Source organism: Syngnathoides biaculeatus, chromosome 10 (assembly GCF_019802595.1).
Source record: "Syngnathoides biaculeatus isolate LvHL_M chromosome 10, ASM1980259v1, whole genome shotgun sequence".
Classification (NCBI taxonomy): Eukaryota; Metazoa; Chordata; class Actinopteri; order Syngnathiformes; family Syngnathidae; genus Syngnathoides; species Syngnathoides biaculeatus.
Window position 1 is genome coordinate 13,018,758 of NC_084649.1, and position 22,718 is coordinate 13,041,475.

The 22,718-nt window shown below is 42.3% G+C and overlaps 2 protein-coding genes across 4 annotated transcripts in view; one reads left to right on the forward strand and one right to left on the reverse strand.

The window, feature by feature from the left end:
• Window positions 1-22,718, reverse strand: part of LOC133507823 (retinoic acid receptor gamma-A-like) — a 71,433-nt gene that overhangs the window by 46,874 nt on the left and 1,841 nt on the right. The gene's annotated exons all lie outside the window — the stretch shown is intronic.
• On the forward strand, window positions 12,629-22,167 carry nr1d4b (nuclear receptor subfamily 1, group D, member 4b). Its single transcript, XM_061833296.1, has 8 exons — window positions 12,629-13,150; window positions 17,686-17,997; window positions 18,088-18,176; window positions 18,261-18,405; window positions 19,446-19,999; window positions 20,091-20,276; window positions 20,692-20,902; window positions 20,999-22,167. The coding sequence occupies exons 1-8, from the start codon at window positions 13,132-13,134 to the stop codon at window positions 21,193-21,195; spliced, it is 1,713 nt and encodes a 570-aa protein (XP_061689280.1). The 5' UTR covers window positions 12,629-13,131; the 3' UTR covers window positions 21,196-22,167.

Genomic DNA, 22,718 nt, shown 5'->3' on the forward strand with positions numbered 1-22,718 from the left:
TTGGATCTGGAAACTCTGTACCGTACAGGGATACACCTCAGTTTAACTACTGGGATCCTACAAATGCAGAATCATTTCCAACCTGACTTTTTTTGAAAGAGAGTCTGAACTTACATCAGAGTCTCGCTGATAACATACAGTACTGTATATCCCAGACGGATACCGTGACAAAGACACAATGAACAGCAAATAACTACAAATTCTAACAAGCAGTACTTCTCGTTTTTAAAGCAGGTGTAAGGCCACACTCCCAGTCCCACATGAGCAAGCAGTTAAACAGTGACAACAGGAAAAATTCTACTAAACACAATCAAAATCAAGGAGGATATTACTGTATTGAGGAAAATCTTTTAGTCAAATACCTACAATGGGAACTGTGTTTGGGTTTTCAGTCATTGCGCTTGCATTTAAAGTAACAAACATTTGCTTGTATTCTGCAGCGACTGATGACCACGTGGACAAACACTGTAAACACCCTACACAGGAAACACCTGGCTGTGACGTGCATTTTCTGCTTGGTTTTTTTTTCCCCCCGGCAGGTTGTAGTTTTAAAGATTTATTAGCTCAATTAGGGATGTGGGTGAGTTCAGCCCTTGGGGGCCGCGGTCTGCTTATTTTATTGTCTACATTTTCATGGACTTCAGGAGGCTACTGGGGATTTGTTTGGATTTGGTTTGTTGAGAGCAGGGGTGACCAATCCAGTACGGGGTTGCATAGAGAAAAATCGAAGGCTGCGGGCCCACTTTGACATTTTTCAGCATTAGGAACCTGGGTCCTTCAAATGTATTTTTGTTTTGGTGGTGTCCCTCCCTGCCTGAATGTGGTGCTGGCATCTTCGGCCTGTCTTTTTGTATTTCGCAGGTCCTGACAGTTGATTGGTGAGAGTAAAAATTGGCTGTTGCTGTACCTGTTGTTCTGGTTCCTCTTGCCCTGCTCTCAACTGTATCATGCATCCTGATTCTGTGTTCCCTTAGCGGTTTTGTTCTTAGGACCGTGCTGTTGACACGGCAACATTTACAGTATTGGCCAAAATCAATGTATGTCTTTATGTATATGTTGTCATTGGTTTATTATACATACTTGTGAGTGAAAAATTTGAGATTTATTTATATGTAAGAGTGGCAAACCAAAGGGGAGCACCATGACAGTCTGACATAAGCTGCCAGCTTTCTCCACAACACGTAAATCAACACTGCTTATATTAGGCACAAGTAAAGTTTTTCTGTGGTTTTGTCAGACAGTGTTGTTGTTCTTTGCATTTTTTTAAATTCTTATACAATGGCTACGTGAGTGCATTACTCACAGTTTCCCTTGTGACAACGGTACCTGCTAATTGCAGGTCTTTTTGAAGCTCTCCGCAGGTGGTGCTCGGCTCTTGGACAACTCTTCTGATTATTCTTTGCACTCCTCTGTCAGAAATCTTGTGAGGAGCAACTGTTCGAGGCAAATTTGTGGTGGGTTGATTGAATTCTACTAACGTATTATGGCCTCTCCCATGCTCATTGGAACGCACAGAAGCTTAAATACTGTATGTACCTGCAACCACTGCCATCGTTATGTTTCGCAGCAATTGTTTTGCATTTTTCTTGAGAAAGATCACTGCTCCTTCTCATCGTGTCTTGACTCACACCTTGGCAATGAGACCTTTTTGTAGGCCATCAATTATGACTGAAACAGCTGATTAATGTTTGATCATTGATAGATTTTGGGTGTTGTCTTGGCTTTCCCTTCTTTTTGCACCTCCGTTTCTTCGCGTGTTCAATACTGGTTCCCTGTGTCATTTCACATTTTTGTACAAATCTTCATTTCTGATCTTAATTGTTCTACTTCCTTTATATGTATATATGAATGGCTTCTGTTGTTCCCAACATCAGCTGATATTTCATATCAACAGCATCTTTGAAAGTACACACAGTGGCACAAAATTGTGATGTGATAATTACTTAGTATTGCAGGCGCTGTAGGTGGATAAAATCAGATATAGAGAACAGTTTTCTGTGTTCAGTGCACTCAGGATGCCCCCTTGATATATTATGATTACTATCATTAGCAAAAGAACAATGCAACATTAAGGCCACCAGTTACCCCATAGCCACAGTTTTGTTGTGATTGTTTTTTTGCATCCCCGTGATCATGTCATTTCAACTACTCACATGAAGAGATAAAAGTTAGATAGAATCTGATGCCGCTGAGAACACTGAGTGACTTGGAATCGAATTCATCCACACAAGACTACAGTCTGATTTAAGATGTAAGGTTATCTCTGAAGTTACAGAGAATAAATATGGATGGTTGGCTCCAGCAGCTTCACCAAATAATATAATTCCCTATCACCCTTCTGGGACAAAAGTAGAGACATTAAAATGCAGATACAGCAGGGATGCAGTTCTCCCCTCACGGGATAATGTGGCACCTCATCACAAAAGGCTGCCTGTCAACAGATGTCAGCATATTTTAACTGCCTAGTGCGAAGTGTATGTGCCTGCCAGAACAAAAAAAAAAAAAACATGAATACCTTTTTTCTATCAAGAGCAAGTGTATCAGGCATCGGATTTTAGTTACATTTTTTGTTTGCTTCGAGCATGAGACTAATGTCCTCATGATCAACAGGCCTCAAACGCAGTGAGAGGCACAGTGCTTGCGCACACAATGTTTTTCCCATCACGACTTTATTGTAACCAGCTGCTCGATACATTCTCTTCATATTTCTTTCAAGCATGCTAAATATACACCCACGAGTCACAACATTGGGTACAATTGCACAATCTAATGAGATCCAATACAACACAAGAGCTTTTATTTGACTGTCACAAAGGTTCTGAGTTCATGACATTTATTATTGGGGTGGTACAACACTGTATCACCCTTAAAAGTGTTTTGTATATTTTGGCTACCTAATGACAACTGCTAAAAAAAAAAAAAAGTTTCGCTCAGAAATGCTCATAACAGAATAATAAAAATGTTTGATCTTGATATATTTTTTTCATCAACGTATCATGACCTCCGGAGGAATTCATAAAAATCAAAAAGGCACCCGATCGGAAAGCGGTAACCCACATAAGTGGTTTTAAATCATCCCTCCACCTCGGAAAGTAAAACCAACTAACTTTTATTCCATCTGCCTGTAATCAAGTTGAGATGACAAGGTCTTTCTTTTCAAACTTGAGCAAAGACAACAGTTTATTTAATATCTGTTTTTCATACCCAAGGTCTTAGCATTACTTTATAGAGTGAAACTCTTGAACATCTTCTCAAGAGACAGTCAATTTTGTTGGCGTTCTATTGCTTTGCATATTGTTGCCGTAAAGGATTAAAGGTCACATAATATCCAGAGGTTGGTGTGAATGCACTACATTTACCCAACATTTTGGTTAAATTTTACTTTCCAGAGTACTTTGAATGAACCAAACGTATTAATGAAGCATATTATTCTAAAATAACAATACTCGAGTACAATTTGTAGCTAATCCACCCACCTACCGGGGAAGGCATACACACGTGAAACAAGAGTGCAGTTCAAGACATAATAATTCCTGAACTTTCTTGACTCAACAAACACCAGCGACCAAGATTTGTTTTGCACACGACGAGTTTCATGATCATAAGAATGCTTTTAATTGTCCCTCAGTGGAATAATGCAAAATATTTCTCCATCGTCTTTGATGAAGGAACAATCCAAGCAAACAAATTGTGTGCCTCAAAGTTAAAAAAAAAAAAGTTAGTGACACGCACATGAATTATGACCCTTAATTCTAATCACATTTGAAAATTGATTTGAAGCACACGTGGAAGTACTACTGCCAAGTTAAGATACTGTAACCTGAATCAAGCACACACTGACATCTTGTGGACAAAATATTGAGTGACGCAGGGAACCATTTTGTGAACTTGCTATGTCTTATTGGAACCACAAGGAGTGGCTGTTGTTTTACTATTGGTGAAGAAAATGAAGCAGCTTGTGGGGAAACATGGTCTTTCTTTTTTTAGGAAACTGCCACACGCTCTGAGCATGTTACTTTTGCAAAATGTAATGTAAATATGAATGACTATGTTGTACAGATGAAGGACTGTCACTGCAGCAACATTCATAAACACTATTACTATCCTACTAACAACGCATGAACAAAAATCAGAAGTAGCATTGAGGTGAAATCAAAAGAAATGAAAAATACTGTCTCAAATTGTTACAGTGATAAATGCAAACTGAGAAGTACAAAATTATATTTCGTGAGTATGAGATTGATTAATTATAGACGAACCCAAAATTAACATTTTTAATAGCAATCAGTTCAGTCAATGTGTGCATTATTTGTATTTATTGATATGTAAATTGTATAACTAACTCACAGCTGCTTTAAATTAACAAGTGGTTGGGTCGAGTGTGGTCCCCAAGATCAGCGTGATATTTATCCATGTTTTAAATTTAAATTCTTCATTTGAGCTCATCTATCAAGAATACATTTGAGCGGTTGAGAATAACTTCACAGTTTGACAGAGAGAGATCGTAAAACAACGTGACCCAGATTAAACTCGACACACATGCTTGCAAAATGGGCCCACGATTTTCAGCACATTTGTTCGTTTTTGCATGTATGTATGTATGTGTGTACGTTTTTTTGTTTTTTTTCTCACGCTCATGTTTCCACAAGCATCTTGTGACCTACATTCGGGCGGTCCCAGCCAATCTCGGGCTGATAGCTTGGCTGTGTGCAAACACAATCTGCAGAGAGAGGGAACGTGACGAGCGTGGGGGCAGGGGAATGGGGCGAAGGAGGATGTCACGCTGAGCACCGCCCACTCCGCACGTGCCGGCTGTGACAAGCAAAGATCGTTTCAGTAGGAGAACACAACTCACTCCCACAATCTGCTCCAACCTAGTCAGGGCTGATTTACAGTCAGCACGGAAAGAATGTGAGCAACCTCTGACGCATCTGCATTCACTGCTGTCCTGGACTCTTCCTGTTCCTTCCTTCACTCTAGGTTAGCTTGTTTACTTACTGATGCAAAAAATATCATGTCAAATGTCAAAATCACACTTGAACCACTCTCCGACCTGCATGGTAAGGTGAAAACTCACATCATCCCACACAGTGACATGCACAGGATGCCCTAACTATTCATTATTCAGCTGCCCATGCCTTCACATAATATCTCGAAGATCACTAACAATGGTCATGAGATGTTGAGTCTTGTATTCGCCCAATGTTGTATGGTGGTGGAGAAGCCCATGATTGCTGATTGGTGCAGGTAATATGACATTGCCACAAACTTCACTCAATACACCAAGCATAAAATGGGCTTCTCTTTCTCTATCATATCCACACAATGCACTAAAAATACCCAAGACACTTATTTTCACGCAATATGAGAATGTACACAAGCGCAATGCTTTTGGACTTTGGTTACACAAAAACTCTTGTCTATTGTGAACTTCAGAAGTCCACTTTCCACAACATTAGTGAGTTAAAGGTCATGAAATGCATGATTTTTTGTATGTTATTAATGGAAAAAAGGCAGCCGGAAAGGACCCATCCATTTTTTCACCAGACAAAATGATTTTGACGTACATGGCTTTTTGTCACTCCCGCCATGAAAATCCTCTCGAAGGATTTGTTTTCAAGAAGGAGCAGGAAGTGACGTTATTACCAGATGCCCACTCAGGCGGTCTTGTATTTACCTGGTGGAAGTTAGTTCTTTGTTCCTTCATGTTAGCTAAAATTTATCTAAATGTAGCTTGTTCTATTGCTGGATATTGTTTGAATACTTGGGATGATAGATTCATTCTTTATACTTTTAAAAAAGACCCGGTCGTCATGAAAAATAGATTGCACGGTGCAAAGGACTTCCTGGGTTCGAAATGACACACCTAAGACAGACACCTACAGAGCTATTAAAAAAAAAACCCAAAAAAAACAATAGTTGGGGGGGGGGCATAATCCTCTCAGAATGTAACAAAAGATCCGTGCACTTAAGTCAGGGGTGCTAAATATGTCGATGTACCCGTTGGCACCGAGTACGGCTTCGGCGGCGCCTCATCCGCTGCGGACGAGGCATGGCTTCGGCCGGGCTGGCTCATACAAACTGTCCGGGAGTCTGTTGTTAGAAGTGATCCGCATATCATCTAAATATGGCTCGAAACAATAGGGTAATATTGCCCTGGTCCCTTAAGCGATTGTGTGATGTTCTCTTCTTTGAAAACAGTTTCCGTGTCCCATAGTAGGTGGCAGAGCGTGTTTTCAATGGCGAATGTCCCGGTGTGACGTAATGAACAGACGTTGCAAGCAATATGGCTATCACTTGGATGTCAAATGAGACTTCGGCAACTTTGTGCATGGATATATATTTTTATTTTTTCGTATGGCCACTGAAGGAAATAATGTTATATGTATTTTTCATTACAATATCTATTTGAGAATGTTTATCGGCATGACACTTGACCTTTAAGGATGATTGACCTCCTCGATGCATATTCACAATCAATATAAGCTGCGCTAGCTTTTGCAAAGCAGATAATGTGACTAAACTGTCAAATAAACAAACAATATACTGGTTAAATTGCATGATAAATGTCTGGCTTATTTTCAATAAAAAAATAATCAGAGCAACAGTGGCAGTTTAAAATCTCCACTGTGGCACAGTAAAAGTGTTCTGGCATGAAAGGGATTCAGCTCCTACTTCTGCTGGACCAAACAAGCCAAACAGGGCCAAAAAAAAAAAAAAGAAAAACAAAACCCAACAACAAAAAAAAAGACTTGCGACCACATTTGCCAGGGACTGCAACAATGGCTTCTTGGCGAATCACTTTCCTGTCTCTCTGCCTCATTTTGGTCAGACTGAATCCAGCTTTATCTATAAAACTATATTCCTCTCTATGAACACATGCTGAACACACACTGGAATCTTTGGTCCTCGACCCTTTCTGAGTGGCGTTCAAAGGGCACTCTGTACGGTTGCTTCATGCACATTATGCTGTATTTGAGGATATGATCAATGTTACGAATGTTGATCCTGTTGATGCCTTGAAAATTGACATGGTCTTCAATAATTTTCCAAAGTGCTGAAGCAGTATCATTGAACTGTTCTGACAAAGGGTTCTGTTGGTGTATTTTGAAAAGTATACTGTATCTTTTTGACAGCCCCATAAAAAGTCAAACTGTAAACAAAATGAAAACAAGTAATTTCCTTTCGTTGAATCTTTAGACTACGTTGGACACACTGAATCTACTTAGCTGGAGCTGCACTCGAAGTCCTGCTACCATCATTGTCAAACCGTGGACAAGATCATGGTACAGTGAAGAAAATAAGTATTTGAAGACCCTGCTATATTGCAAGATGTCCCACTGAGAAATCATGGAGTCTGAAATTTTCATCGTAGCTGCATGTTCACTGTGAGAGAGATAATCTAAAATGAAGAATCCACAAATCACAATGTATGATTTTTTAACGATTCATTTCTGTGATACAGCTGCAAATAAGTATTTGAACACCTGTCTATCAGAATTCTGTCTCTCAAAGACCTGTTAGTCTGCCTTTAAAAGTCCACCTCCACTCCATGTATTATCCTGAATCTGATGCACCTGTGTGAGGTCGTGAGCTGCATGAAGACACCTGTCCACCTCATACAATCGGTAAGACTCAAATTTGTAACATGGCCAAGACCAAAGAGCTGTCCAAAGACACCAAAGACAAAATTGTACAACTCCACACGGCTGGAAAGGGCTATGGAGAAATTGCCAAGCACCTTGGTAAAAAAGGTCCACTGTTGGACCAATCATTGGAAAATGGAAGAAGCTAAACATGACGGTCAATTTCAATTGGAGTGGGGCCCCATGCAATGTATCACCTCGTGGGGTGTCAAGGATCCTTAGAAAGGTGAGGAATCAGCTCAGGACTACACGACAGGACTTGGTCAATGTCCTGAAAAGAGCTGGGACCATCGTTTCCAAGATGATTGTTGGTAATACACTAAGACATCACGGTTTGAAGTCATGCATGGCACAAAAGGTTCCCCTGCTTAAACCAGCACATGTCAAGGCCCGTCTTAAGTTTGCCAATGACCATTTGGATGATAGAGAGGAGTCATGGGAGAAGGTTTTGTGGTCAGATGAGACCAAAATGGAACTTTTTGGTCATAATTCCACAAACTGTGTTTGGAGGAAGACGAATGATAAGTTCCATCCCAAGAGCACCATCCCCACTGTGAAGCATGGGGGTGGTAGCATCACGCTTTGTTTTTCTGCACATGGGACAGGACGACTGCACCATATTAAGGAGGAGAGGCCATGTATTGTGAGATTTTTGGGAACACCCTCTTTCCCTCAATCAGAGCATTGAAGATGGGTCGTGGCTGGGGCATTCAACATGACAATGACCCAAAGAACACAGCCAGGAAAACCAAGGAGTGGCTCCGTAAGAAGCTTGGGGCATGGCGTAGTCAGTCTCCAGACCTAAACCCAATAGAAAATCTTTGGAGGGAGGTGAAACTCCACATTTCTCAGCGGGACCCCAGAAACCAGTCTGATCTACAGAAGATCTGTGTGGAGGAGTGGGCCAAAATTCCTCCTGCAGTGTGTGCAAACCTGGTGAACAACTACAGGAAATGTTTGACCTCTGTAATTGCAAAAAAAGGCTATTGTACCAAATATTAACATTGGTTTTCTCGGGTGTTCAAATACTTATTTGCAGCTGTATCACACAAATAAATCATTCAAAATCATACAATGTGATTTCTGGATTTTTCTTTTTACATTATCTCTCTCACAGTGGATATGCACCTACGATGAAAATTTCAGACCCCTCCATGATTTCTAAGTGGGAGAACTAGCAATATAGCAGGGCGTTCAAATCTTCACTGCATATGACAGATGTATTTCATTTGAAATAATTGTTCTTTGTCTTTTACCTCCCCTACATTCTTTTGCTCTGCACAGATTTATTTACTTTTTTTAAACAAAGTGAAACTTCAACAACCAGGTCTACCTGAACTCTCCTATTTTATATTGCTCTGGTGTAGTTGAGACCAAGATTGGACATCGAGAATCGAGTGGAACCAGGGTTAATATTCCAGTTCCCCCGGAATCGTTGAAATTTTAAAATTTTGGTTCCAAAATTCGATGCTTACACTCTATCCCCGCCGAAAAAGAAAGTGGAGAAAACCAACAAAGTGGCAAAGTTAACTTCACAATGATTTGGGACAAAATTCACAGAAATGTCTGACAGTAAGACAAACACTAAACTTGTACCTTATCAGTGGGTAGGTAGGTAATGAAATCAACATTTTACCGAGCATTTGATTCCATTAATTACTCTTATTCTTGCAATCTCGTTTTAATTTTATTTTTACCATTGTCATGTAAAAATAAGTTCCGTGCCAAAATGCTGATTTCAAAATAAATGGCGACATGCTGAAACAAGGAACTTAAGTTAAAACCTACAAAGATAAACCATTTTACTGAAACGATTTTAACAATGCTATTCTTAACTTTTAGCTGAAATATTATCTCTCCATCCATTTTCTTTGCCACTTATCCTCACTAGGGTCGCGGGGAATGATGGAGCCTATCCCAGCTGTCAACTGGCAGGAGGCGGGGTACACCCTGAACTGGTTGCCAGCCAATCACAGGGCACATAGAGACAAAGAGCCACACTCACAATCACACCTAGGGGCAATTTAGAAGGTCCAATTAATGTTGCATGTTTTTGGGATGTGGGAGGAAACCGGAGTGCCCGGAAAAAACCCACGCAGGCACGAGGAGAACATGCAAACTCCACACAAGCTGGTCCGGGATTCAACCCGGGATCTCAGAACTGTGAGGCCAACGCTTTACAGCTGCGCCACAGTGCCACCCTGAAATATTAAGTGATGTATATTATGTCAATTGCGTTATTTCCACACACATTTTAGTTTATAGGTTTGATAACCCCGAGACGAATGTTCATTTTTATCTATGCTGCAGGCATAATTTGAACAATAAATTCAAAACACTTTTTTGACCCAGCCCCCTAAAGAGAATCAGAATCGGACATGGAATTGCAGTAAATTCAAATGATGCCCAACCCCATTTGAGACACGTGCTTTAACACGTTTTCCACCTCTGCTTATTCAGGTTCCAGGCAGGAAAGACGGGCTATGCAATGACCAGTCCAAATATGGATCATATTTGTACAAGATAAAACGTTTAATATGGTTAAATTTAGCACGAGTGTTTGTGTTAAGGCAGTTTGGCATGGGTCAGAGTTAGGGTTAGGTTGGGTCATGGTTAGTGGGACATTTAAGTCACGTACTTCTTTTCCTGTCTGGTAGCAGTCAGGCGAGTTCTATATACAGCAATCATAGTGCAGCGGCGCAAGTCCTGCATGAAGTAATATAGTAAGAAGGGGCCGGGCGAGGGGGTGTCATGGATTTTTACAAGCCTCCCGTGGATAGTGAATGTTCCCTGTATGTCCTAAATATATATTTTGTTCATGTTTTTACGCAATAAGAGTGGCTCCAAATAGCACAGACAAAATCCTTATGCTTTATAATCACTGGACAATAAATGGGATTCAGACTTTTTGCTTAATTTAATGAAATGTGATAGGATCCTGCAACACACCAGACAATCTCTCGTGACACATTACCATGAATATCTGGAAATCACTGGGTTGAGGCCTCTTTACACTTATGCACTCACAGCAGAGAGAGCCTACACTGCATCAAATAACCAATGCATTGTTGCTGTGTAGAATGCCACAGAAATCTCATCTCGTGATTGATCCGGTTTAGTCACATGCTGTGATGATGTACTCAGTGTTCCCGTTGGTTCCACATAGTATCTACACCACCGCCTTCTTGATATATTTCTTGATATAATTAAAGGTCAAGTGTCATGAAATGGATGATTTTTAGTATGTTATTAATGAAAAAATGGCAGCCGGAATGGACCCATCTGTTTTTTCACCACAAAACATGATTTTGACACATATGGCTTTTTCTAACTCCCGCCATGGAAATCCTCTTGAGGAATTTGTTTTCAACAAGAAGCAGGAAGTGACATTGGAGGCAGTAGTGCGCTCATGCGGACTCGTTTCTTTCTTTTAGGTTTACCTGCGGGAAGATAACTCGTTGTTCCTTCGTGTTAACCAAAATGGCGGCTCGTTGTATTGCTGGATATTGCTCCAACACTCTGGAGGATGGATTCGCTCTTCACACTTTTCCAAAAGATCCGGTTCGTCGTGGAAAAAGGTCTGCACAGGTGCAAAGGACGAGAGCTTTGTGGGTTCCAAATGACAGCTAGGTGTGTATACAGCAACTAAAAAAAAAAAACAATAGTTGGGGGGGGGAGCGTAATCTGTAAGTCAGGGGTGCTAAATGTGCCGACGAGCACATCGGAAGGCTTCCGTACAGGAGCCGCTGAAGGACGGCCTCCGCAGGCCTTGTGAATCGCCATGTCGACAAGGCCGGGTTGGCTCATTGCGGCGCCGGGCCACGGTGGCTCATCTCCACCGAGGAAGTGGATCGGACGGTGAGGTGGTTTGGCGGCGGCGTCATCATCGCTCGCGGGCGGCGTTGTTTTTAATCACCGCCGCGTGGAGGTGGTTCGGGCGGGGAGGTGGTTTGGCAGTGATCCGCATATGATCTAAATATGGCTCGAAACAATCGGGTAATATTGCCCTGGACACTTCACTCAATTGTGAGATGTCCTCTTCTTCGAAAAGACCTTATGTGTCTGATGGGGCGTGTCCCACAGTAGGGGCCAATGTTTTCAATGGCAAATGTCTGGGGTGACGTCACGGACAGGAGATACAGCCAATATGGTGACCACTTGAATGTCGAATGAGACTTCCACAACTTTGCACATGGATGACATGCTCTCCGCTCATATTTTTTTTTTTTTTACATTGAAGTGAATAATGTATTATGTATCTGTATTTTGCATTTCAATATCTATTTTAGAATTTTTATAGGGATGACACTTGACCTTTAAACATTATCATCTAGATCCATTTGTTCGAGCAGACACTGTTGCACGGTCCCCATTGTTGTTGTTGTTTTGTAGGTTAGGTTAGGCTCACCCTAACTTTGTACCAGAAAGGAAAGTAAAAACGGGCATCAGAAATGGTCATGTAATGCAGAGGAAACTCCACCCTGTCGTGTCTTATCCAATACCAGCTGTAGCGACACCCCTGACTTGGAGGAGACTGCAGCACGTTTTCAAAACATCGCGCATGGGTTGCGCTAAAGTATAAAGGCAAAACGTAGTGACGTCAGCGCGGTCACCGCTAAAGCAGCTTTTAGTGTGAAAAAGTCACTGCCCTAGTGTCAAAGAAGCTCCAACCTCACGTCCCTCCAACAACACATGGAGTATTTCAGAAGAGTAGGACATCTCGCTGCCGCTCACCCGCATCCCCCCCACCTAGCTGCAGCTCAGGCACCCTATTTGCATAAAATGTGTGTCAGTAGGGCAGAGCAAGCTCACATGCCATGCGCACATGCAGCATTCCAGTGTGCAGGCAACCCAATGTGCAGTCTCCAAGCGAGAGCCTCAGCCAATGAGAGGCCAAGCACGAGTGAGCAGAGAGGGGGCGTGAGGAGGAGGAGGAGCAGGAGGGTGGGGGCACAGAGAGAGGGAGAGGAGAGAGACCCATCAACAAACAGGCGGTGGAGGGGACACGAGAAAGGGAAAGAGAAAAAAAAAACGGTCACATTTGTCAGGCACCTGAAAACGTGCTGGCTATTTCAGGACTCGTGTTGCTTATTGATGAGTGGGGTGTGTTTAAACTACTTGCACTCTAATCATGTTTTCATGGTGACTGTACATGGACAGCAGTTCAGTGTGACAGAACCCCTTTGAGGTGCACACCCACAGAGTGCTATTCACCTCGGAGTTCTTTTTTCTTTTGGATTCAATACAGCATTGCTCTAATTTCTCCTTCTTAAACAAACCATTTTTGCTCTGGTGACCGGATTTTTCTCAAGAACCCCCTACCAATGCCCTGTGCACATCCCCGCTCTTTTAATCTGTGGGATACACTCTCTATGCCTTGGCAGTTCAGGACTCTTTCACCTGTGTCAACCAAACTCGTCGGCGGCGAGCAGACGCGCTAAACAAACAAGAACAACAGAAGCAAACACTGTATCTACGAGGAGACATGGAGAATAGTCCCGGGGGTAAGTGTGCTTCTCGATCAACCCACAACTAAATAATGTGTGTTAACAATAACTATAACAGTCAGTGATGCGGTCGAAAATTGGATGATGTGTACATGTAGTTGCTCTGTTCAAAATACTGCATAATCTAAAGGGCAGTTTATGGAGGAAAAGTATGTCAATGAAAAAAACTAATATTGTCTTTCGTGCACATTCCTGCTCTGTCGCTACTTGATGACCAAGTGACTGGCAGCTGCATGCGCGGGAAATGGCTTTTAGAGGTTGGGGGAAACGAAAAAAAAACAAAACTTTAAAAAAAAAAAAAAAAAAAACCACTCGCACCTGCGTGCTGTCCACAGGAGTTTTCATGTTGCTTAAATCCCCTTTGACACTTAACTTGCAAACCATCCATGTAAACAAACTCATATGGAGTGAGAACTAAAATGCCCCCACCCTGAGGATGACAACGCCCGCCCCACCTCACAAATACGCTCACACTTTTGCTACTGGTTATTGTTCATATTATCAGATTATTTCAAATGGACGGCTGACATGGAGCACCCAATATGGTGATGTGGAATAATTATTGCTATTAAAGTAATGCAGAAATCGCAATTAGGGCCATTTAAAGTAAATCAATGTCCCCTTGGTTGTTTAGTGTGCCATGTGTTTTACGTGCCCTTTGCATCATGGGTAGTGTCGGCGGCGCTAATACTGTGAGTCGCAATCATGCGGCTGATTTCCGACACGCAGGCCCGCCCCACCCCACCTCGAGCACACGAGCACGTGTAACAACCTCGTTGTCCACGTGCTGCGCAGGATTTCCTCTAGCCCCGCCCCTGACAGACCCTCCGTTCCAACCAGGCGCATGGTCGCTTGCTCACTCTGGGGGCCAGCACGGGGATTCCGCTGTATTTGAGGAGAGTTTGGTCAGTGGGTCAGAGGGGTTTTAAAGTGTGTTTTTGCACTACCTGCTTCATAAACTACTCAAAAGCAGCAACCATACTCAAGTGTAGTAAGCAAGTTCATTCCATTGTCATGAAGCAACGTCTAAGTTCATCTGGTAGGATTGGCTTTTCTGTTAGCAAGAGTCCTTCACATGTTTCATGTCTTAAACGATACATATGAATGGAATGGCATTGCCCGCGTTTAACGTGAAATTATGAATCCATCCTGAATTTGGGGATTAGCAAAAAACACTGAGTATTAAAAATAAGTAGCCATACCATGACGTACAAGCACGACAACATTTTAGGTTATAAGCTGTCCCAAGTAACTTGGCTTGGGAGTATTTCCTCTGTGTTTTTGAGTCAATATTTGAGCAATGGGCGAGCTTTAAACACTTGAGTATGGTGAAACAAATAAATGGGACAGTTCAGCTACTGCAATGCCCGTGCATGTGAGCAAGGAGAACACGGTCGCTGATGCACCTTCAGCGCTTTTTTGAAGAGGACAAACGGTCATATTAAAGAATTGCAAAAGGAGACCACTGGCAATGAATTGCCATAAGTCGTCAACTCACTAACCTCTGCCCCTTGAAGGCACACATCAGTACATATAATATTTCTTCATATTTTAGTCATTTCATATAAATGGTGCAATTTATATTCAGAATTGACAATACATTTCAATTACAGCACTGATTTTCCATGTATTAATTGTCTGTTCAGTTCTGATCTTGGTCATGAAATAAACTGAACTTGTAAGTCAAATTACGAGTTTATTAGGATGTTTTCTAGTACTGATGGTTATGAACATTGTGGTCATTGAGTCACCATGTGGTCGGCTATTCATGGAGTAAAATATGTCCAATATTCTTGGCATGCCCGATCGAGTAAGAACTGTCGAGAAGTTAACAATGGGCTCAACACAAGTTGACTGTTAAACAGTGTTATTTCAATTAAATCCTGAAGGTGTTTACGTCCATCAATTATCTACTTGATTTTTCCTTATCTCGTTCAGGGTCACAAGGAAGCTCCCACTTTGGCTGAGACTGATTGCCAGGCAATCGCAGGGCAGGTGTTAACGTGTGTCTGAATGCGTCACAAATGTACTCCACGCTGCCAAAAACATTCATTTTAATCTCTGAAGGAGTTTAGAACATGTTGACACAAAATCACATCTACATTGAGTTGACAAGTGAACAACCAAATTGTAGTATTATTGAAAATGAAATTGGTATAAGCCGCGTCTTTATTGGGTTAAACAACTGCGATATGTTGTCAATGAGCTTTAGTCACTACTACATTACCCTTTGCTGCCATTACTGAATCATCCCTTTTCATATATGCACATAAGGTCAGCCTTTGCACGTGGATGACGGCTTACCACCCATGCACAACTGTAAATGTTCGCACAGAACTGTGGTTGGCGGGGCTAGGAAGGTGAGGGGTTTCTCTGTGAACCACGATATGAGGTTGATGTTTATACAGTAAGCTTGCCATGGTCAGATGCCGAGGAGGCGGGAGTACACGAGTGGGGAAGTCATGAAGGACTGACATGAGGGAGGGGTGGGTTGTTTTGTTTATTCTTTAGCTTTTACAGCCCTGTGTAAGTCTACACATCACGTGTTTCAACCTGTGCATGACTTCAGTGCTGTATTCCCAGAGCTCCCTTTGACATCCAGCCAAACTAGATTCCAGGAAGTCATTAGGGGCAAACCAACTAGGGGATGTTTTTACATGAGGGGAGGCTGGTGAGCGTGCTGCTGAATGAAGGCAGGAAGTGTGTACCATGTGACGCCGGGTGTGACTCAGGTGATACACGTTGATAAAACTTGACCTTTTTCATACACACATGTGCACGCACGCACACGGACTCAGCAAAACAACACATATCGTCTCTGTGTGAAGCCAGAGCCACACATGGCAGCTTGCCACAACTACCTCACGTGTAAGTGGAGGATTTAAGGAAGGAAGGCACTTAACGCTTCACACAAATACAGCACGTTTCTTCAAGGAGAGAGTGAGAGAGAGAGAGAGAGAGAGAGAGAGAGCACTGGAGCAAGCAGCTGATCAGTTATCCTTGGATGAGTCAAGGTCATTAAAGGGAAATGTACACAATAATGATAGTGGAAACGATCCAATGGTAAACATTCTTCAGAACTAAAAGCAGCAATCTGGTAGACCAAACAGCAGATTCATAGTAATTAAGATGTAATTGGGACAAGTTCTTCAATAATATTGTAAATAACATATTTTAGCCGACACTCTACAAGCATTTGTTCTAACTGCTGCTATAAAATATTACATTTGTTACTATTAACATCAATTCAGCCTTTAAATGGTTAGATTAGTCACAATGGTTATACCTTACTGACAACACTAATAGAGAGCTCTATTATATTCACTGATTGAAAATATTTCATGTTGAAAGTACAGTGAAAATGTGACTATCGTTTAACTTTCTGCACAGTTTGCCAAAATCCAATTTGGAATCTAGCCATTTAAGTATCCGTTCCCCGCATGCTGCATTAAAAGCCTCAGTATTCCCAACGTGATCTTGCCCTAGCTCTTATTATTGTACTGCTGCTGTTGTCTACACGAGACTGCGCAAAAGAGCCTTGTGAGCCGGGCGGGAACTGTGTCAAGAGTCCATGTGAGCTGGCGGTCAGGTGGCTGGCGGATAGATGGGTCTGCGTGCTCAGAGCCAAAGAGGAGAGGGAGGGAGGGAGGAGAGGGGAGGGGAGGAGGATTGAGACGAAGGGAGGGGTAGCATGAGGCGTAAGGACAGTGGTGAAGTGAAAGCGAGAAGGCGGGGATGGAGTTGGCTGGCTCAGGCTGCACGTGAGAGGGAGTCTTTCATCTTGTGGGAAGAAAAGTGTCTGCAATACAAGGGGGGTGGCTGTAGGGAGCTGCATTCAGGGGTAATAGGGCATTTCCAACTTGATGTGACATCCCTACACAAAGGCCAATTTACAGCATGTATGAGGCACATGGCTACACAGTGACCAAAATGGCACTGTAAATAAAGAGATGAACTTTGTAAAATAGGAATTAAATGAATCCAATTACAAAAATACTTGATTTTTTTTAACCTTGTTGCACCATTATCTTAAGTCAATTGCTTTACAGTAGAGTTTGCGTGAATGTCAGTGTTGCATAGAAGCTCTTGCTTGATTTATTTTTTTTAATCATCAGGTCCAAAAGGGCCATGCAGAATGTATGAATACATATGTTGCAAAGTAAAATATATCTTGATTTAATTTTTAGGGTGATTTTTTTTTAAGAATGTTTCCACAGATGTGCCACTTGTTTTTACAATTAAATGGTGGGCCAGATCCATTGGTCTTACCATAGGTTCCCCATCTTTGCTTGAGTCTATATTAACACTAGAAAATGGGTGCTTGAATACCACAGTAGGAAAGTAGGAAAAAGAAATGATCACACAAACAGGTTGGAGTTGTTCTACCTGGGGTCTAAAAGATTTTCATCACATTGTTTAGCTGTCTCAAAAATGATCAGGGTATCTACAAGTAAGCCAAGAAGTCGTCAAAGTAGAACATGAATATGGGTCAACTAAGTTTTGTTTTTTTTTTTCCTCTGCGTGTACCTCAGGTGGTGTCATCCTTTATGCTGGCTCCTCTGGCAGTGCCAGCCCAAGTCCTGGCAGCCCCTCCAGTGGATACCAGACCCAGTCACCCTCCTCCCACTCGCAGCCATCATCCCCAGAGGGTGTCTCCTTTCAGGAGATTGGGGCCATGAAGCAGGGAGGGGAACAAAGGGGAGGGACGCCTTCCCCGAAAATGGTCTTCCAGTTTCCAGAAGTGAACAATGCTCCAGCTGCCCAAGTTACATCAGTGTCATCAGCCACCTACAACCATCCCACGGTGGCCAAGAGACCCTGTGGTTTTACTGGCACCTTCCCAAGTAAGTAGACGGCCACTGCCTTCCTACCTGTCCTCTTCTTTCTTTCGCTTTTGAACTGTCCTCTTAAATCTTGTGCCTATGTCTTCACAGAAACTGGAGGGATGGTGCTTCTGTGTAAAGTGTGTGGAGACATTGCATCTGGGTTCCATTATGGTGTCCACGCCTGCGAGGGTTGCAAAGTGAGTGCAACAATGTCGCATTATGACTACCTGCCTGTTCACATTTCCACTCGAGATATTTAACTCCCCTTGTGCTGTTTCCAGGGTTTCTTCAGGCGCAGCATTCAACAGAATATCCACTACAAGATGTGCGTGAAGAATGAAAACTGTCTCATTATGCGCATGAACCGAAACCGCTGCCAACACTGCCGCTTTAAGAAATGTCTCTCAGTGGGCATGTCCAGAGATGGTAAGAGACGTGCAGGGGGACACATGCAGTTTGGACCACAGCACTTGTTCTTTTCCTCTCCTTTGTCCCGTCTTCCCCTTTTCCTTTGCTAGTTGTCTTCTGTATGATTTATCACAAGAGAGGCTCAAGTATCCCAGTAGTCATCCATCACGGAGAAACTGTGACAAATATAGTTTATTTTGGGAAATTGGGACACTAGAGTTGTTGATCATGCATTTAGTGTTATGTACAGTCTCACCTCTTTTTAAGGTAAATTTATGTTTATGTTACCGTTCTTCTGTTCTATTAATCACAGCAAAAGAGAGTGCTCCAGTTTAGATATTCCACGTGTATTTTGCCCTTTATTGCCCCCACTCCGTAAGGCTCCAGCCTCTTGGGAAATGCACAAAGTAGGTGAAGATAAATCATCTCTTTTTGGAGCAAACATTTTTAGCTGACCCAAAAACACAGTGAAAATTTACCAGATAATACATCAGATGAGAGAAGGCAATCTATAGTTGTGATTAATGTTTCTTACCCTGCCCACTATAACGGTGTGCCTATTAATTTCCATGTCAAATATTTGAATGACATTTTAAATACATTCTTCCACCCTAAATTATTTTCATATTCCAACTAACTCTTTAAAACCTTTTCTCTTGTCAATTTACATACGACATCATATATTAGCAGTGTCGACCCAGTGACCTACTTCTACACAAGAGAGAGGCAGAGCTCAACTTTTGAGACAGGATGCGAAAGAGAGTGGGGGGAGGTGTGACAGCATATAGCAAACTATAAATAGGGCTGTCAGTGCACGAGCGGGAAAAAAGTGGGGAGGATGGACTGTAACGCTGGAGGGAAAGAAAAACCTGTCAAATGAGGTGATGACATTACAGTTCATGGAATAGCCACAGAGAGTATTGGATTTTGAGATTTTAAATCTAAAAACGGAGAACCAGGCGGAAGCCGTTTTTGCAGAGTGTCGCTATTGCAATTTGATTTTTGGTGAGAGTATACACTAACAGAAGATACTCTCTCTTTCTTCCTCTCCACTTCAGCTGTGCGTTTTGGCCGTATTCCCAAACGGGAGAAGCAGAGGCTATTGGATGAAATGCAGAGCTATATGAACAGTCTAAACGAATCCGCCTCCATGGAGATGGAGACGTCACCTCCTTCTGACACCCACTGCAGCCCAAAGAACCAGACGAATGAAGGAGCAGGCTCCATAATGCAGCCATACCAGAGCGACTTAATAAACAGTGAGAAGAAATCTCTCAAGAGGCCCGCCAGCAACACCAACCTTGGCATTTCTTTCCAGAACAGTCCTGTGCAGGAAACTGCCCCAACTCACACAACTGTACATGCACACCACACGTTTCAAGGAGACCTGACATCGGGATACAGCATCCCCTCTAAATGTCCTGTTGCCCACGCCAATAACGAAAACACCGCGAATAATAACATCAATATTTCCAAGTACAACTTCGCCAATCAAAATCAGTGTAACATCCCCGCTGGTCATTCATCTCAGCACTATGCAGCCAATCAGAAGACTGATTCTCAGAACCAAAACCCCTGTCCTTGGAAGCTAAATGGTGGAGCCAAAGTCTTGGTAAGTCTTTTAGCATTCTTCATTTGTTTCAATCTTCACGTCAGTCCTAGGCAGCCAATTAATCTGGCCGCTGTTCTTTTTCTCGTGACAGGCATGTCCACTCAATTCTTGTCCGGTGGCTCCAGCCAGTCGCTCCAGTCAGGAAGTGTGGGAGTCCTTTTCCCAGTGTTTCACCCCTGCTGTCAAGGAAGTGGTGGAGTTCGCAAAAAGTATCCCAGGCTTCCAGACTCTCAGCCAACAGGACCAAGTCATGCTACTCAAATCTGGCACGTTCCAGGTACATTGGTTTAAGTAACCTGCATGTTTTTTTTTTTTTACGTATAATTATGGATTGGGGTGCACAAAGGAACCTCCAAAGTCAAATACCACACGTTCCTAGACGATGGTGGTTTGCAAAAAACATTTGCAAAGAAACATGGGAAATGATTTGTTTGATGTACCAACTACACCCTCGCATAGCCTTGATTGGCTATTCAGGCAATATTTGAAATAACATCACATTCAAGGTTGTCATACTAATGAAAATAAATACAAAAACAAACTAAAATAAAGTAAAACTGCGGTGATTGATGGATAGTTTGATGTGGAAACAGTAAGGTCGGCTCAGCGCGTGTTGGGGCATTTGACTTAGTGGGTTCTTCAGTGGTCAATTTTGGAGTTTCTGGCTCTAACATTGTTTTCTTTATTTGCAGGTGCTGATGGTGAGATTCTGCTCATTATTTGACCCCAAGGAGAGGACTGTGACCTTTCTCAATGGGCAAACATACTCTCTAGCATCACTAAGGGCACTGGGCATGGGCGTTTTACTGGACTCCATGTTCGATTTCAGCGAGAAACTCGGCTCTCTGGGTTTGGAACCAGATGAGATGGCCCTTTTTATGGCTGTTGTGCTTGTTTCAGCTGGTAAGACTTACTCATGGTCACAAACTCATAGAGGAGCAACACGTTTGTCTTCTGTCTAAGCTGCATATCTAACTTACTTTCCACCGTTATCTCTAGATCGTTCTGGCATTGTGGATATGGGAGCAGTAGAGCAGCTGCAGGAGAACCTCATCAAAGCTCTGCGCACTCTTATTACGAGTCGTCGGCCAGACGACAGCACGCTCTTCCCAAAGCTGTTGCTACGTCTGCCGGACTTGCGAACCTTGAACAACCAGCACTCCGACAAGCTTTTAGCGTTCCGTATAGATCCGTAAACCAGCACAGGGCCCACTGAGATGTCTGCTTCGGGGAGCTTCTTTGCTTCCCTTTCGAGCTAGGCCAGCCACAGATGTTGGCCTCTGCATGACGGATCGTTGTTGTTGGAGCTTGGCAGAGTGTGAAGTCGTGAGAGAGGGGACTCTGAAAGTAAAGGATGTTAGCCCAGCAGGGAGTGGAAGCCCTTGAACTCAACTGATCTCTTGCTTCCAAGACTGTCAATAATGACTTAAAACTGTGTTCTTCCTGGTTGATTCACCAAATCTTTACCTCTCCTCCCTGGAGTTGGTCTATACTTAAGACTTAGTCCTCCAATTCCACAAGTCAGCAAAGCACACACTCCAGCTCAGATACAAGGAGTTTGTTCAAAACCTTCACCAACTATGACTTCTGACTGCACATTTACACCTCAACTGTAAAAGGCACGCTCCAGACATTAAGAAGCCCCACAGCCAAGTATCGGTGATAGCAATAGAAATGGCGCAGAGCTAAGAGAATGATTTATGTGCTCTATGTTGAAACGATATCAGCTATTTTCATGTCATAAGTAAATCACTAATTGTGAATGAGCGATGTAAAATGATGTATTTTTAAGAAATGAAAAGAAGTTGTATTGTGTTGCTATGTGCTAATCAGGGACAAATGATTGGTCGTGATCACAGAGTCTGATGGGTTTTCACTGAATTTGTTGTCTGTACATTTTTGTAAATACGCTTGTTTGGTACCCTTGGTAGTTTGATGATTCTTGGAAATGTTAATGAAGTTGTTAAGTATTGTATCAAGCCAGCATCATTAACAATATACTATATATTGCTCTTTAGACTGCATTTGAACTATGAATATAAACTTTTTATTTGAAAATATATGAAAGAACTAAATGTATTGTCAACTGACTGCATCACTTGTGTATATTTTGTAACTGTTTTGTGGTTACACCATAGAGTACTATTATTAAATAACGCTATACAGCATTTCCCTTGTGCTCATTTTCATTCTTATTCTTCCTAACAAGACGGTAGAATCAGAACTGCCAAGCCATTACATACGGGGTTACCTAGCAACAGAAGCAATGAGCCAATCTTTCATCTGCTCTGAGAAGCATTTCGGAATAGCCAAATCACTTGATTTTCAAGAGTGAGGTAATAAGTAAACGTGATATACAGCGAGAAATATAAGGCTGCCAAAACACAAATAATTTGACACTTAGCCCCTAGGAGAAGACATATTCTACATAAAATAATTACGGATATGTACTGTACCCATCCCTAAGGTTGCTGAGACAGGATGTGAGGCAGTACAAAAAGAATCCTCCGAGACTCTCCTCATCTCACAGAAATCCTAATGGGATAAATTCAGGAACATTATCTAAAAACGGAAACTGACCTTCATAAGCATCCATTTCACTTTGAATTTGGCTTACTTCTTTTACAACAGACTGACCTGGATTCATATGACCTTATGTGGTCTACTGATCTGCCCAATTGTGAGCAGTCAAGATGACCTCTTGGGGTAAAATTGTCTT